The sequence below is a fragment of the Pan paniscus genome, chromosome X (assembly GCF_029289425.2).
Source record: "Pan paniscus chromosome X, NHGRI_mPanPan1-v2.0_pri, whole genome shotgun sequence".
NCBI classification, from domain to species: domain Eukaryota; kingdom Metazoa; phylum Chordata; class Mammalia; order Primates; family Hominidae; genus Pan; species Pan paniscus.
Genome location: NC_073272.2, coordinates 17,266,262 through 17,284,562, shown reverse-complemented (window position 1 = coordinate 17,284,562; position 18,301 = coordinate 17,266,262). Strand labels below are relative to the sequence as shown.

Genomic DNA, 18,301 nt, shown 5'->3' with positions numbered 1-18,301 from the left:
AAGAGTAAATACAGAAGGTGAGAGGAGAGGAGAAAAGGAAAGAGGTGTCTTCAGATGGTTTGAAGTGATTTGAAGAGTTAGAGTGAGAGAAAATGGAATCATGGGAGACAGATATATACATGGAGAGGGGTAAGAGGGATTTTAAGCATATCTTTAAATTGAAGCCTCTTTTGGTGTTTTTGAGAGGATTCAATAAATAATTTGAATTTATTTTCAATTACTTTTAAATATTGGACTGGATGAAACACCAGGTTGAGATAGGCTACAAAGTGCCCCAGCTTTATATGGGTTGCAGTCCACATTTTCAAATGAAGAAATTGAGAATTGGTTAGGTTAAAAAACTTGCAGTAGCTTGTTGAATTTATATATATATATATATGTATATGTATAATGTATATGTTATGTATATGTGTGTGCGTGTTTTTTTCATAGAAAGTTAAAATAAGAAAGATAAAACCGGAGACTGAGAAAGTTGCATACTTTAATTTCTAGTAATATGACAGAGTAGAAATCCTGAAATAAATAACTTAATTAGCTGAGCTGCCAAGAGGTTGCTGAAACTCTTAGAGTATAAAACAATAAGAAAGAAAGAAAAAATGGAAAATCTGAATAGTTTCATAGCCATAATGGTAATTGAATGAATACTTTAAAAGTTTATAACAAAGACAGCAGGACCAGAAGATTTTATAAACAAATTTTACAAAATATTTAAGGTGTAAGTAATTCTAATAATGCACAAACTCTCCAGGGGATAAAATCCAAGGAAGCGCTCCTCAAATCACTTCATGAAGCTGACATTACCTTGCTATCAGGACCAGACGAGGACAGCCAGTGAAAGAATAATTACATCACATTTATGAGAATGTTTGCAAGAATCATAGAAAATTAACCAACCAAATACAACAATGTATTAAAAGATAATATATCATGACCAAGTTTGGATTATCTGAGGAGAGCAAATTTGGTTTAATGTTAGAAAATCTATTTGTGTATTTTATTAACATTAAGAGGTTAAAGGAGAAAAAATCATATAAGTGTCTCAATGGTGTGGACAAGACATTCGACAGAATTCAACATCCATTCATGTTTAAAAAACAACAACTTTGTAAACTAGAAGTAGAAGGGAAACTCTTTAACCTTATGAAGGGAATCTATAAAACACCTGCATTAAACAACCAGATTACCAATAAAACTTTATAAAGCAATCTATGTAAAATCAGGTAGAAGACAAGGATGTCTACCACCACCATTTCTACTCAAGACTGTTGTAGAGATGCTCGCTTGTAAAAATACAAGAAAAAGAAATAGAAAATATAACGATTGAAAATGAAAAAAAAGTCCCTTCTTATTTGCTAATGGGTGTTGGTCGAAATGTTACTACCAAATATTCATTCCTTCTCTATAATAGGATTTTACACCCGCATCCATTTTTAGGTACATTACCCATGAGACACATAGGGAGCGATTAAGTGCCCTCCTCCCTGACTTTGGGCTTGGCCATGTCACACGCTTTGACCAATGGGATGTGTTAATGTGATTGTGAATGGTTGACTTGACTTGCTTTTTGCTCCCGACCTTGGCTATGAGAACATAATGCCCTCCATAGTGGCCGCTGTTTCAGCTTGAATCCCAGAGTGAGAAGACATGTCAAGGCCAGCCAGGCCCATAAAAACCCAGAGAAATTGCAGTCTGCCACGGCTTTAATCCAATGCAAGACAATTTTTTTGTGTGTGAACTATTAAGCAAAAGTTTATTGATAAATACACTGGTGATATGAACATCTACAAAGAAAACCCAAAAGAAGCTACAGATGAATCATTAAAATTAATAAGAGCTTAGCAGGGTTCAAAAATTGCCTAGCGCGTGTCTAATTTCCAGCAGCAAACTGTTCAAAATATAATGTGTAAATGCTGTTTGCAGTAGAATTCCATTAAAAATACAAGTTAGCTAGAAAAATAATTTTAAAAAATATGTAAGACCTTTATGGAGAGAATTGCAAATCCTTATTGAAATATGTTTAAAGACCTAAATAAATGGGGATAACCATGGTTCTATTGAGGAAACATTGAGGAAAACTAAATATTATATAAATGTCAGTTCTTCACAATTTGATCCATAGATTAAAACTAATTCCAATCAAATGTTCAAAATTTTTCTTCATAGAATTTGATAAATTTCCTAAAATTTATATAAAATAACATGGTCAAGAATAAGCAAGACAATCACAAACATATGTTGATGACAACCAGATATGTTTCTACCTCTCATTTGAGCTTGAGATTGATCTTTAGTTGTCTGCTAGCCTTTGCATAATATAATGTGCACTTAATAGTTCTATTTATACAGATAACATTTATATGGATATATCAAATTCAGTATGACCTAAAATGAAGTCATCATAGCTATTTCAAGGCAGCTTCTTCTATTATGTTCTTTAAGTGCTGAATGGCCCTACCATCTTCCCAGATACCATAGTTAAAAATTTGGGAGTCAGTTAATGCTCTTCCTTTTTGTCTCATAAATATCTACCCAGTCACTCAACCACTCTCCATCACTACTGCCATTGCCTTAGTTCTGGCCTTTGCCTTTGCTCAGACTATTTGAGATAACCTTCTAGATATTCTTTGTTTCCTGTCTTCCTTTACCACAGAGTGATCCTTCTAAATCTGATCATATCAAACTCTGATGAAAACTCCCATCACCTTCAGGATAAAATCCAAACTCATTTAGGACTTGTCCTCCATCGTCTGCCCATGTATCTCATAATTCCATATGCATCTTTTGCCCCAACAGATTAGTTTCCCTTAGTTCTTCAAGCATGCCAAGCTGTTTTTCTGCTTTTCTACCTGGAATATCTTTCCTTCTCTTTTTCTCCCATCTACTTGATTAACTCAACCATGTACTTCAAGACAGAGATTAAGTGCCATATTCCTGAGTTTTCTGACCTTCTTTGATCCCTTCCCACTCTCATATGTGTAAAATTGTCTTCCTCCAAAGCATTTATCATCTTGTTGCAATAATTGATTTTCTAGTCTGTTCCCCTGTAAGATTATGAATCTGTTTAGGATACAGAATACATCTTGTTTGTACTTGACTATTTATATCTTAGATGATTATGAAATGTTTGTCCACTCTTTGCGCTTCTCATAAAATGACAACTCTCTAACACAATCCGTAAATCCTTGTGTGTGTGTGTGTGTATTAGTCCATTTTCATGCTGCTGATAAGGACATACCTGAAACTGGGCAATTTACAAAAGAAAGAGGTTTAACTGGACTCAAACAGCTCCATGTGGCTGGGGAGGCCTCACATTCATGGTGGAAGGCAAGGAGGAACAAGTCACATCTTACATGGATGGCAGCAGGCAAAAAAAAAAGAGCGTTTGTGCCGAGCAACTCCCATTTTTAAAACCATCAGATCTCGTGAGACCCATTCACTATCACAAGAACAGCACAGGAAAGACCTGTCCCCATGATTCAGTCATCTCCCACTGAGTTGCTCCGACAACACATGGGAATTATGGGAGCTACAAGATGAGATTTGGGTGGGGACACAGAGCCAAACCATATCAGTGTGTATAAGAAGTTGTTCCTGAAAGCAATTTTCATTGTAAAAAGTTGCCCATTGGCTATGTAGTTTTCAATGAGGCTTGCTAGATCTGTTAATAAATGTAGCCCCTGGTAGTATGGCTTAAAAGACATAACTAATCTGCAAATTTTATTTTTATTTCAGTTAAAAAATCTGGATCCGTTTTTACTGTTTGATGAATTTAAAGGAGGTAGACCAGGAGGATTTCCTGATCATCCACATCGAGGTTTTGAAACAGTAAGTACAATAATTTGACTGCAGAAGTGTGTATTTTGAAACATACCTCTTTCTTCTAATAGAAAATTCAATTTTAAAAGCAATAAATAATAGGCTAAAAATTCATTTATAAGTTGCAGGCTATTTTACATAAGATATACTCAAATTTAAATATTTACTGTTTTTAGTATTCTTTGAATTTATGCCACCAAAAACATTCCTATTTGTGCAGTTAATAAGTTGGCTTATTAAAATATTTTTGTAATTAAAATAATTCATTGGGGATAGAATAAACTATTTGTGATTAAAATACTTTTTTATATAGAAAACCTGTTTCTAATCATGTCACTACCCTCCAGTCTGGGCAACAGAGTGAGACCTTGTCTTAGAAAAAAAAAAAAGAAAGAAAAAAACCTGTTTCTATCTTGTTTCTACCCAAGAATGTTCAGATGTGTGTAACCTCCTGTAATATTATAAACTCCAAAAAACAATCTAAGAACTACATGAGTATTTATACTAACTTCTAAGGAATTATAGAATCAAGGGGCACAAATATAACATAGCCTAAAAATTAGGATTTTAAGGACATACATATACATTTACTAGTTTAATTGCAAAATTTAGAGATTCTACTGAACACTTAATATTCAGCTTTAGTTAGATACAGAAATAAAATGTGTAACATAATATTGTGGCACTTTCAAAGATTCTCATTGTCCACACACATATATTCTGTGGAAGCTCAGGGATTGTTACTTCCTAGTTACAATGTTTAACCATCTACTCACCAGAACAACCTGCATTAGTAGAGAAGAGACCAGGGCTTGTTAAAGGCTCAGTGTGTTTGTAAACCCAATTAGTGAATGAGTAAATATTTATTGAAGGCTGGCGATATGCAGGCGTTGGTGTAGGGTGATCTTTTGTATGTTAGGGTGTGTTGTGTGTTGGGAAGTGTGAGCAGAAAGCAGAGGGAGGGAGGCTAAAGAAGGGTGAGGCATATCCCTGCTTGCCTCATATGCAGTCTAGTTAAGGAGGTTCAAGATGTTTGGGAAAGGGCACCACCACAGTGTAAAAGGATAATGAACCAAGAAGTTTCTGGAGGTAGGATCAGGGTAGTTGGACTCTTTTCCCTTCCTCATTTAGCCATTCGCCTTCCAGTTCCCTTCTCTGCTAACATGTTGAAGGCGCTGTGGCTTGCTTTGCAGCAATAATGGAAGCCATTCCTTTCACCTACCCTACACTCATACTGGATTCTGACCCTGTTCCTGGAAGATGTCTCCACTCTGTGCTCCTGCTCGAGCTACTTCTTCTGTGCTCCATCCCATAGCTCCACTTACCACCTTACTAATCCTTCAAGGTCTTTTCGGATATCACCAGCTCCATCAAATTTTGCAGACAATCCCAAGAGGATGCACTTTCTCCTTCATTTGGTCCTCATCGCATTATATTTTTACCAGTCTCATGCACATTATGCCTTTTTGATGACCTTGATTGTATTCTGTCTTGCATTAGAATTGGGGATTGCCTCAACCTCCCCTCACATACCCAAGAGGATCATAAATTGCTTCAGCTGAGATCATTCTCTGTGTTCTCTATGTGGAGATACTCAGTAACTACTGGCTGAATTTAACTGGATAATAAAAAGTTGAAGACAATGAATATATTAAATAAAATGAATGATTAAATATATTACTTTCATTTCCATTATGGAAAATGCTTTCTGGGGGGGGAATGCTTTATAAATTATAAGGTACTCAGCTTTAAGCAACTCCCTCAAGGAGTGCAGCTGTAGAATATTAGTGTTTGGCTCTTTTAAGAATTTTCTTTAAAACTGTAACTGTAATTATTTGTCAGTTCATTTACTTGCTAAAATTCATTTGTAACCCCCAAATCAGTACCTGTGGTGCTTTTGTGGTAATTTGTGGGCATGTGTAGAGTGGCAAAAAATTTGAGCTGCCCAATGCACACATTCCCAGCTGAGGTTGAATGAAGCGATGCTCTTTTTTTCTTGTTTCACAAGAAAGTGACCTTTCACAGTGTATTTAGTGCCACTTTGTCCACACTTTTGTGCTTTGTGTGGGTAATTTCACTGTTTAAAATGGCTCCCACACACAATACACTAATGCTGTCTAGTGTTCCTAAGTGTAAGAAGGCTGAAATGTGCCTTAAGGAGAAAATATGTGTCTTAGATAAACTTTATTCAGGTATGAGTTGTAACACTCTTGGCCTAGAGTTCAATGTTAATCAACAATATTTGTTAAATAAGGTGTCTTTAAAGAGAAATAAACATAAAACAAAGTCATGTATTGATCAACTGAGCAAAATATTGTGACCAGAGGCTTGCAGGAACACAATCCTGTATTTATCCTAGGAGCAATGGTCTAGTATTCTCTAATTCAGTGATCATGGCAACTATATAGAACATTTTTTCTATAAAAATGATGAGAATCAACTGTATCAGTTTTCCTCAGGAGTGTAGGTAAGCCAGAGACTCAAGTGGTAAGCCATTATCTCTTAATGTGAGCTTTAAAAGGCTGAAATTTAAAGCCAGCCCCACTTGTACTCTCTCATCACCTCCCTGGAGCATTTTCTAAATTATACAGGCTTGTAAATTTTGAAAATGCTGACTAGGATAAAGAACAAATTTAGAATCACCTGTGATGTTAGCTCACCATCCAGAAATAGCTATTGTTTTTATTTTGATATATTTTCATTCAGTACTTTTTTTCTGGTACCACATTATGTTTTGCATCTTTTTGTTAGCTTAGTATTATACTATAAGCATTTAAAAAATATTATTTAAAAAACTAATTTTAATGGCCTCATTAAGCATCTGCCACGATGGTTGTACCAACTGATATCACCACAGTGATGTGTTCTGAAGGTTCCTGTTTTCCCTCAACATCAGCAACATAAATGTATTTATTCGACTTTTCTTACCTTTGCCATTTTTACAAGTGAAAAATAATGCTTTATGATAGTTTTAATTTATATTTCTCTTATTTGAGCGAGATTGATTTTCTTTTCATTTTAAAACATTCATTCACCATACATATTTAATATTCTTGGCTTTTTTTTCCTGCTGGGTTGCTGGTATTCTTTTTATTATTTTATAGAAGGTCTTCATATATTAAGGAAGTCAGATCATTTTCAGTGATAGGAATTGCAATAGTGTTAAGAGGGATTGGGCTTGTTTTGTATGCCTTCAGAGGTAAACTTTTGAATACAAAGCATAGATACAAAATAGAAGGAAGAACTTTGTAACAATTAGTTATGCAAAGGTAGAATAACTAATATAAGCATGCACTGGAACAACATAAGCATGTACTGAATGGTCACATACTTGATGTGTTATCAGGATCAAGGTCCTCAAAATAGTGATGTGCTGGAGCTCCCATTTATTTATTTTTTAATAAAAATGAAATTTTACTAACACATAAGTATAAAATGTAACTAATATACATATTTTGAGTGCACACTCACATTTATTTTAACTGGTAGTGATACATGATCAAAGAAATGTGGAAAATATTATTCTATAAAATTCTCATTATCTCAGATGTGACCCATGAACCAGCAGTGTTATCATTTGTAGCCTCAGTCTCCACTTCAGAGCTCTGGATCAGAATCTACATTTCTACATCATCAAATGATTGATATACACATTAAAATTTGAGAAATGCTGGTCTAGATCTTCCAAATCAGAAATACGATTCTATGAGATAAGTAAGAGAGAGAACCCAATTTTACTGGGTTAATGGCTAAGCCATTTTTAAACTTAACTCTTAGGTTTGAATAGCTATATATTTTCTATTAAAAATTTGCCTGAAAATTGAGAAGGCGTACTCTAGGGAACAGGCACAGCTGGTTGTCACAACACAAAAGGAGAAATGCATTCAGTTTTTCCTACCAGGAGTTTGTTTTCTGGGGAGGATTGTTTTTCAAAAGGCCTGAGTGGTAAAAGGTGAAATACTTTTGCATTTACCCTGTTTCTGGTCAGGCCTGATATTGTGATTTGTTTAGGGCAACTTCAGTTATCAGAAACAAAGAACAATCAGAGACATGGGAAAGTCCTGCTAAAGTTTAGCTCGAAAAAGGAGGTACTTATAGATCAGACTCCGTTGATGAACCTCTCACCTAGCTTAGGAAGAAACATGTGTTGTGCCTTTTGAAATCATCCTTAAATGATAGCCTCTGGACTTTTCAGGTTTTAGCACTGAAAGGCTCCTGTCCCCAGGAACCTCTCAGTCCTTAGCAAACTGAGATGATTGGTCACTCCTGTTTAATTAAACTTAGGAACTATTAGGAGAAAACCATCCTGCCTGCTTTTCAGGGACATTTTAGGATGGCCTTGTCTACTGTGTTCTCAGTTAGGCTGAGAACTGTTTTTAAAATTTTTTCACTACAAGCCTCAGCAAGTTCTTTGATTTTGTTCACGAGAACAAAACCACCCTGTTTCCAAGGGTGTGCCCATCAGAAAAGCCACGCTCATAATTACTTGTTGGTAGCCGACAGTGTTTGCATGCAATGCCTGAACAATACCCAGGAGAGGAAGGGAAAGGTCCTGGTGATTCACACCTAAAACTTATGACCTGATTCAAACCTCCCACCTCCCACATAGCCTGTTTTTTTTTCTAGCTTGCTGTGCACCACTTTCAAAAGCAAACCGTACCATCAAGGCTGAAAAAAAAGAGACTTGATTAAATTCAACATCCATTTTGGAAAACCGGGAAAGGATACTTTTTCAATATCATAAAGACTCTCTATTGTTCAGGGAGCATCTTTTGTTATATTTAACACTGAGATATTAGCTATATTCCCTATTAATATGAGAAAGAAGACAAGACTGTCTACCAGTACCATCACAGTTTAATATGGTTCTGGAAACTTTGAAGCTATTAATAAGTAAGAGTTACAGTGTTGGAAAGGAGGAGAAAAATTATTTGTAGGTAATAAAATAAGAATGAAACTCACAGTGGCTTAATGTGGCTTTGGTTGGTGATATGACTGGAGGAGGGAGGAAGGCTCAGGATTTGTCCTGAAGTTGTGATTACAGTGAAGCACACAAATCTTAGCATATATATTCATTTGGCATGATTTGAGAGTGAAGGTAACAGATATAAGAAGGAAGCTAAAGCCACCTCTACTCTCAAGACACCCCTTGGCACCACTGTACTAAGAATGTCAACCAAAACCTATTAGTAAATGGCTGGATATAAAATAACTATGAAAAATCAATAATTCTCCTGCTTAAAAGCAATAATCAGATGTAATGGTGGTGTTAAAGCAAACTAAATATGGCTTGAGAAGGACTCTGTATTTCTATATTTGAGTCCTTGTGGACGCACCATAACCTAAATTAATAGATAGACAATATTGAAAACCTAACTTAGAAGTATGTGCCTGTAACAATAGCTGGGTCTTGGCTAATCCCAGCAGCCATACTTCAACCACTCATACACTGCTGAGTGTTCAAACAAGGCAAACACTTGTTTGAACCAATCCAGCTGTTTCTGTACCTCACTTCTGATTTCTGTACGTCACTTTCCTTTTGTTGTCTATAAATTTGTTCTGACCACGTGGCATCCCTGGAGTCTCTCTGAATCTGCTGTGATTCTGGAGACTGCCAGATCTGCTAATCATTTTTTTTTCTTGGTCCGTTAAACTCTGTTAAATTTAATTTGTCCGAAGTTTTCTTTTAACAGGGGAAAGCATCGTACTCATAATGGCAGTAAGAACCCGATATTATTCCCTAGAAAAAAGTTATTCTCCTTTAACCCAGTAACCCTACTTCTATGACTGTATTTCTGGGAAAAATCCAAAGTAAGAAGAAAGGCTTATTAACAAATGTTTATTCTGGTACAGTTCTTAAAAAATAAAAAACAGAGGCTGGGCGCGGTGGCTCACGCCTGTAATCCCAGCACTCTGGGAGGCCGAGGTGGGCGGATCATGAGGTCAGGAGTTCGAGACCAGCCTGGCCAACATGGTGAAACCTTGTCTCCACTAAAAATACAAAAATTAGCTGGGTGTGATGGCAGGCGCCTGTAATCCCAGTTACTTGGGAAGCTGAGGCAGGAGAATCGTTTGAACCTGGGAGGCGGAGGTTGCAGTGAGCCAAGGTTGCGCCATTGCACTCCACCCTGGGCAACGAGCAAGACTCTGTCTCAAAAATAGATAAATAAATAAATAAATAAAAATAAAAAAGTATTCAAAATAGTAGAGGAATAATTATATATCTAGAAATTATCTATAAGAAAATTATTATATATTTGAAAGATGGAATGTTATGCAGCATTATCTATAAAGACAAATATTGTAGCCAATTTAAATATTCGTCAATCATAAACTGTTTAGATTGTTTTTTTTAACCTCCACAAGTAGTGACTTTTTGGATGCATAATTCTTTGCTATGGGGGGGCTGTTCCACGCATTGCAGGATGTTTAGCAACGTCCTTGGCCTCTACCCACTCGGTGCCAATTGCATCTGCCTACACCCAGTTGTGACAATAAAAAAAAGTCTCCAGACATTGTCAACTGTCCTCTGGGGGTGTGAGAGAGGGCAAAATCACCCCTGGCTGAGAACCAGTACTTTAAATATATGTGCCCAATAGCATGGCTTACCATGCAGTCATTAAGGAGAATGACATGGCTTGATAGGTCCTAATATAGAACAATCTTGATGATATTTGGAAAGTGACAGAGGCAAGGTGCACAATTCTTGTGGCATAGTGTAGCATTTATATAAAAAGCAAAAACTATGCCTTTTTTCTTTTTTAAATGGCTTATTGCCAAGTTTATTGTGGGGAAGATGGATTATTATAATGAATGATTATTTCTACAGACTATCCTGATGCAAATAAAATAAAATTACAAAATACATGTTATAGTATCCAAAGAAGATGGTGTTTAAAGAGAAAATGAACACATCATAACAGGTACAAATATGTATTTACAAAGCTTTTTAAAAAGTAGTGGTTTATATATTTATAGGATTGCACAACCATCACTGCTGATTCCAGAACACTTTCATCAGCCCAGAAAGTAAACCTGAACTCATTATCAGTCTTTTCTCATTCTTCCTTCCTCCAGCTTCTAGGAACCACACTTTCTGTCTCTATTTATTTGTCTATTCTGACTATTTTATATAAAAGGAATCATATGGTATGTGGCCTTTTGTGGTTGGTCTCTTTCAACATTAGCATAATGTTTTCAAGGTTCATTCAGTTTGTAGCATGTATATTTCTTTATATGCCTGACTAACATTCTATTGTATTGTATGGATATTCTATTGTATGGATAGACCACATTTTGTTATCCGGTCATCCATTGGTGGACACTTGGGTTGTTTCCATTTACACCTTTATTCATAGACTTGCCTGGATTATCTCTGAAAGGACCCCCAAGAAACTCGTAATGTGACCTCTAGGGAAGGTTAGTGGGTGACAAGGGAAAGTTGTGGACAAGATTATTGGTTTTCGCTGAACCCTTTTTTTCTCTTTGTACCTTTAGAATGTTTAGTTGTATTTGTTAATTATTTAACAAATTCATGTTTTCAAAATTCCTTCTTCGCATACCAGCCATTCAGATATTTAAAGATGAACTGTGCCCTCATGGTTAGTGAAGGTCCTGATGATCACTTGTTCTCCAGGAACTCTTGCTGAGGCCTCCTACTTGGGTTTGCCCTCTCCAGATAAAGTGAACCTTACCTGTGTTCTATTCCTGTCAACCAGATAAGCTAATAATATATGCCATTGTGTAATGGGGATGAGGACTTTCTCTAGAAAACATCTGTGCACCATTAGAGGGGCGCCTGAGATTTAGGAGTGCCTTAAATCAAAAGGATAACTTTCTCCTCCACAACACGTTGCCTAGCTGAAAGGATATTAAAATAGTGAGTGCACTCATGAGTTTAGAAGTGGAGGCAGAGGACTTTCAAATTGCATGAAAGTTAGAAAATAATTAAGGAGGAACAAGATGGGTATAGTTGAAGAAGTTTCATGTTTTGAGGCAGAAGCTATCCCTTCTAACAGAAGGATCTGGGAGGGCTTCAGGGAAAATTTGCCCATTTAGTAAGGCCTTAACCAATAAGTAAGATTTGACTCTCTGGATAGTGGAGGTAAAGGTGAAAGTCGCGGTATGGGGATATAGTAGAAACAGTGAGTCGTCTAATCGGGCTTACAAATGGGATGTGGAAGGATGGGAGGTGGAGGAGTATTATAGGGTCTAAAATTTTAGGTTGGGCCATTATTGGGGAAGGCCCAAGCTTCGAAGCCCAAGCTTGATCTCTAGCTATAGATGAATGAACAATATTTCACATCCTGAAACTGTCAACTTAACACAATCACGTTAAAATAAAACCATCTTTAGCCTAAAAGTTCTGCTTTTTGTGGAGTGCTGTCTGTGTCAGTGGTTCTCAACTGGAGGTGATTTGTCCATCTGGGTCATATGGCAATTTCTACATTTGATCTTAGCCAAAAGCCCGAGAAGCGACTCATTTGCAATTTCTGTAGTCATTTCTGAGTGTCACAACTGGGGAGTGCTACTGCCATCTAGTGGGTAGAGGCCAGGGATGCTGCCAAACCTCCTACAGTGCACAGGCCACTTCCCACAGCAAAGAATTAAAGCCTCGTCTGTGTTAACAAGCGTAGGTCACATGAGGGAGAGTAGAAATTTAACTGAAATATTCTTTGAAAGTAGTCCAAATAAATTCCCAACAAATTTCCCTATACATCCTACCCACACCACATTGCAATTACAAACAAAAACCATTCATGTCTTAAAGGCTACATTCCAAGAGTTTTTAAGTAGAAAAATTGAGTGTTGGGGGGGTGGGGGGCCGGGGTGCGCTGGGCGCGGTGGCTCACGCCTGTAATCCCAGCACTTTTGGAGGCTAAGGCAGGTGGATCACTTGAGGTCAGGAGTTCAAGACCAGCCTGGACAACATGGTGAAACCCCGTCTCTACTAAAAATACAAAAAATTAGCTGGGCGTGGTGGTGGGCACCTGTAATCCCAGCTACTCGGGAGGCTGAGGCAGGAGATTCGCTTGAACTCAGGAGGTGGAGGTTGCAGTGAGCTGAGATCACACCATTGCACTCCAGCCTGGGCAACAAGAGTGAAACTCTGTCTCAAAAAAAAAAAAAAAAGAAAGAAAGAAAGAAAGAAAGAAAAATTGAGTGGGGGGAAATGTAATAAAGACTATAAGCCAATCATTAAAACATTATTTTATATCACCAAATATAAAATAAAGCTTTTCAAGTGAAACGAGAAATAAGTCCAAAGTAAATTAACATAGATCATTATATGATAAAAAGCTTCATGCAAATTGTCCACACTATTAACAAAGCTGCTTCAGAGTCATCCAATCAACAGACTCTTAGAATCACAGGCCTGACTACACGGGATTAAACTTGAAGGAAATTTGCCATGCAACAGTATTAACTACTGATATATGAGAAGCTTCATATGTTGATACATTACCTGTAAGCCTCAAAACAATCTTGAAAAGTAAAAATTGTTATCTCCCCCATTTTACACATGAGGAAACTAAGGTTCAGGGAGGCGGTGACTTGCGAAGTTCACACAGGCCATACAGAGCAAGATTTGGTGGGCCCATATGATCCCAGGCCCACATTTGTCCACTCTTTTTTGCTACCACTCCTTCTGGAACAAAGTTCCCTTTCTATATATCTGATATTTTCTCAATACTTTGACACATTCAGATGATTAAAAGATTTTTAATACCATTAGAAATGAGATTGTTCAGGTGACATAGACCATAAAACTATGAATAAACACCCCATACTCCTTCTGCCACTCACTTACTGTGGGACCTATGCTTTCATGGTCCAGGGATCTGAATTTTCCTATCTGTAAGTCCAAAATAGTGCTCTCACTTGTCCTCTGAACTTCCAGTATAATGAGGAAATGGGTTAGGTTGATTGTACCTGGCTATTTAAGGACAATCATTTACCTTACTTCTTATAGCTGCAACACTGTTCATGATCTAGTAGTAACATGATAATAAATTCATGTTTCAGTTGCTTATAACTTACTACAACCTAATTTTTCCCTCTTTCTGTATACCTTTTCTCCCCACCCTACCTTAATTTTTTCCCCCAAATTTCTTCTTTTTAAGACCCACCTGGGAGGATTCCACCTCCACGAATTACTCCCTCATTCCTCTGGAATCTTTGTCACAATCAATCTTTCTTCTAGATTTGCTTGTACTTCTCTTTAGCTTTCATTTCTCTTGTCTGCATATTTTAGTGGTTTATCTTCTGCTAGAGTGGTAGCTCCCTGAAGGTATGGAAGCAATGACCACTGTGTTCCTTCTAGGTGATTCCTGACTTCCTGTTTGTGAGTTTGTAATGACATTTTATCTTGGGTGGGCCAGAACAAAAGAAAGAAAAAGAAAGGGGAGGGAGGAATGATTAGCAAAGTAGTGGGCCTTTTCCTAGAGATAAATTTATTTTATTTAAAAGACTGTTCTTTATTCAGATATTGCTATTCTTCCTTTTTTTGGTTGTTAGAATGGCCTTTCTTTTATGAAATGATGACCATAGTAGATAATTTTTACCTTTCACAATCTGAATTTAAAAGTTGGCACCACCACCCACCATTGAGGAGTATTCTATAAAATACTTCACCAGTACTCTTCAAAATTATCAAGCTCATGAAAAACAAGGAAAGAGTGAGAAACTGTCACAGATGGAAGAAACCAAGGGGACATGATGACATGGATCCTGAACCAAAAATGGATATTCATAGAAAAACTGGTGAAAGCCACATAAGTGATATACTTTAGTTAATGGCAGTGTATCAACATTGGTTTCTTAGTCTTGGCAAATGTTCTGAGGTTATATAATATGTTAATGGCAGGAGAAGCTGGGTGGACTCTCCATACTATCTTTACAATTGTTATGTAAACTTAAAAATTATTCCAAAATTTAACTTTTATTTTTAAAAGACTAAGGAAGGCAAAAAATTGGCATCCCTCTCTCAGACCCCTTTATTTTAAAATGTTTTATTGCTTCTTGATGTCCAAAATCCTGGGGCCTGGGGCCCAATAACATCAAGTTCGATGATCACACTCACTCAAAGTTTGAGAAATTAAATCTACAGTGAATTGAATCAGGGAATCATAATAATAATGTACCCATAAAAAGGTGTCAGCTGCTTAATTAAATATTGTTATAATGAAATTTTAACAAAATATTAAAAGGAAAATCGACATGAGTCTCTGAAACCTCTTCCTCTGTAAGACCTCTGTGAGTCCCAAACCTGCCCAAGACCATATGTGCAAACAAGTGTTTTCAGGCACTTCATTCTTAGGCGTCTGCCTTAACAACTTTTAACTGGAGACTGTACTAAGCAGAAGAACTTCCCTCTATGCCACAACATAGCTGATCCCTTAATGACTAGATGGCAGCCTGCCACAGTGACACACAGTCTTTAAGCAGAGACGCCATGCATGTGCTACAAGACATATTTAGTAATCAGTGGATCTGTTGGCAAGACATAGGTCTGGTTTGGTGAGGTTTGATTTTAGGAAAAGAATGAGCACACATAATTTGTGTCAGCAGGGGGCTCTCTTAAGCAACAATAGTTCCGACTACCCGTTTATGTGGAAATTTGGGTAGTCATAGAAGTTAGCAAACCATTCCCTTCAGGCCCCTTCAGTATAACATAGAAATTAAAACAATGGAAATGAACATCTTGAGCACAGTTTTGCCAGATGTAGGTGGTGCCAGTTAAGAAGTTGGGCTGCTGATTACATGACGACCCAGGCGTAGCTTGTCTGAAGAGATTCCCCAAAACATTTATTCCTGATCTGGGTTTGAAGGAGAAGGGGCATGCCTGGTCCTGGGGTTCTAGAAGCAGCTGGAAGTTTCTGAGGGAGTTTGTAATTCAGCTCTTTTGAGTAGTTAGGTTTGGGAATATGATTATCATAGAACCTTGATGTCCATGTCAGAAATTTTAATCAGAGTGAAAGAAAAAAATAGGTTTGGGAGACTTGAGAATGGGAACAACGTAAAAAAAATAAGAGACAAATAAGTCAGTTGTTCTTTTCTTTGTAGTTAGATGGTAGGTAGAACTCTTTGATACCCACATCAAAGAAGGATTTCATGATCACCTCATCTCAGGATCCTGTAGCTTTGGGATCTTCCATAAACCTACTCCCTTCACTCAGAAATCATGAGGCCTATTTTCAGCTTTGTGTATATTAGCAGTAGGACCCTTTCTTTGCCTGAAATAGCCAGTTTGCCTGAAGCCATTGAAGTTGGCAAAGTCCCCTTGTTACCTGTGTGAAATCCCTGCAGTTCTGGCTCCTATTGCAATTGTCATGGGATTTCTCCTCTGAGACAAGCCCTGTGCTCCCAGCACATACGTTACTGGCAATATGCCGTCAGCATTTGTGAGGCAGCATGGGGGTGGGGGAGTGAAAGTAGTTTTATTCTCAGGGACAGATAATGTTGTTTTAGATCTTTGTTCTGCTATTGTTAACTGTAACCTTAATCTCACTAAGCCACGATGTTTTCATCAGTAATATATAGGTGATCACATATTTCCAGGATCAGATGCTTTGTAAATGCTGAAATGCTATGCAAATATAAGATGCTATTCATCCATCCATCCATTGATTGATTGATCAATTCATTCATTCATTGAACAAATCTTCAGTGCCAGCTGTATGCTAGGCACCATAGTAGCTAAGTTAAAAAAGGAAGTTAAAAAAGTCCCTGCCTTCATGGGGCTTACATTCTCTTAATGAAGACAGACAATAAATGAATAACAAATAATTACATAATATAGTGTCCCATGGTGAAAAAGCTAGGAAGAAGAAACAAACCATGGTTGGAGGATACATAATTGATTGATAAATTAGACCAGATGGGCTGGTTGGAGGTGGCCTTTCTTAGGCAGTAACATTTGAACAGAGGCCTGAGTGAAGCGAGGAGGTGAACTATGAGACTGTTGGAGGGGGTAGGGGGAACTATTCCAGGAAGCGTGAATGAAGATCCACGAATGGGATCTCTGCCCACGGAGCTGTGGTGGCTGTGCCAACTCTAGGACTTACCCATCACCTGTTATGGGCCAGGTGCTTTGCACACATTACTCACTTAGTCCTTACCACTCTCGGAGAGCTCACCTCCTAGGTCTATGCTGTACATGAGGAGACTGAGCCTCCAAGAAGTGAAGGGACTTCACCCTGCATACCAAACCTGGTAAATGGCAAACCCGAGGTTTGCACCAGAGCCCCAAAGCCAGAGTAGTTTTTGGAGACAGGGCCACACCTGCAGGGGGCAGAGTGGCGGGAGTCTCTGAAGCACTGGTGCTTCTGCAGGGTGGTGGCAGGGAAATGTAAGGCAGGACCTGGTAGAGCTTTAAAATACTCGGATTTATCCATTGGCCGAATACCTGAACCGTGTTGGTTATCTTTTCCTTTTTGTTAAAACCACCTTTTGGAACTTGTGAAGGTGCGTATGTGGGGTTGGGATTGGGTGAGTCAATTTAGTCAATTGGGTGATTTTCCCGGTTTCTACTCAAGTCATGAAAACATTTTTGTAAAATAACTTGAGTCCTTAATTGTATGGATTCAGACATCCTTGAAGACCAGTTAGCAGCTTCTATTATGCAATATGTTCCTTGCTGGCATCTCTCATCAGCCATGACCTCAACTCGTGTTTTGTTTTGTTTTTCTCTTTTTCCTACCAAGCCACTAGTAGACAAAAAAAAAAAACAAAAAACAAAAAACAAACAAAAAAAAACAGCCACCATTTTAAAGCAAATGGAAATTAAAGGAAAACATAGTTTTCCCTGTAATATAAACATTTTGCTTTAAAGAACAGGTCTTGCATCTTATTCCCAAACACTGAATGAGGTACTCAGACTCTGCCTTCTAAATACCAGCCAGAAAGAAACAACAAACTATATTATCTCTTGCGTTGTAATTCTTCAGAATTAATTTATAGCTCCTTGAGGTACACCTTTCCTAAACTTCACATGGCAAGTGACACTTTTCTTTCATCACTATTGTGTGTTTTGTCTTTCTGCCCCCAAACACAAACACACAAGGAAATAAGAACTGACAAGGAAGCAAAAATATTTAGTAAAGACCCACGGAAAGAATTAGAAGGAGGAAAAGAGGAAGCAGGACCAAGAAGCACGTCAAGTGCTTTAAGAAAACACCTGTTTCAGATTACAAATTTCTTACTTAATTAGACACATGCAACTCTTGAGTTTAAACATAACACTCACAATTCGTCAGCCACCCACGGCAATTCTCCAGGTGTTTGTGATTATGTAATGCCCTAAAAAATCATCTGGATTGTGTCAACTCTCAGAAGTACTGCTTCAGTTTTTTAAAAAATCCTCTACAGACATTAATTTATATGTAAAGTCTCAGTCTAGCATTTACACTACTTAGCAAAAAAACAAATAAAAGGTTATAATAAGTAAAAGGTCAGTGGTTTCCTTGGTTTCTGATTTTTTTTT

At 37.4% G+C, this 18,301-nt stretch overlaps 1 protein-coding gene across 4 annotated transcripts in view; it reads left to right on the top strand.

Moving 5' to 3' along the window:
- PIR (pirin) overlaps positions 1-18,301 on the top strand; it is a 110,536-nt gene that overhangs the window by 9,973 nt on the left and 82,262 nt on the right. For all 4 annotated transcript variants that reach the window (XM_063601744.1, XM_008974156.4, XM_003805716.4 and 1 more), the window contains exon 3: positions 3,733-3,825. In XM_063601744.1, coding sequence (XP_063457814.1) covers positions 3,733-3,825 — 93 coding nt within the window. The remainder of the gene's footprint in view (positions 1-3,732; positions 3,826-18,301) is intronic.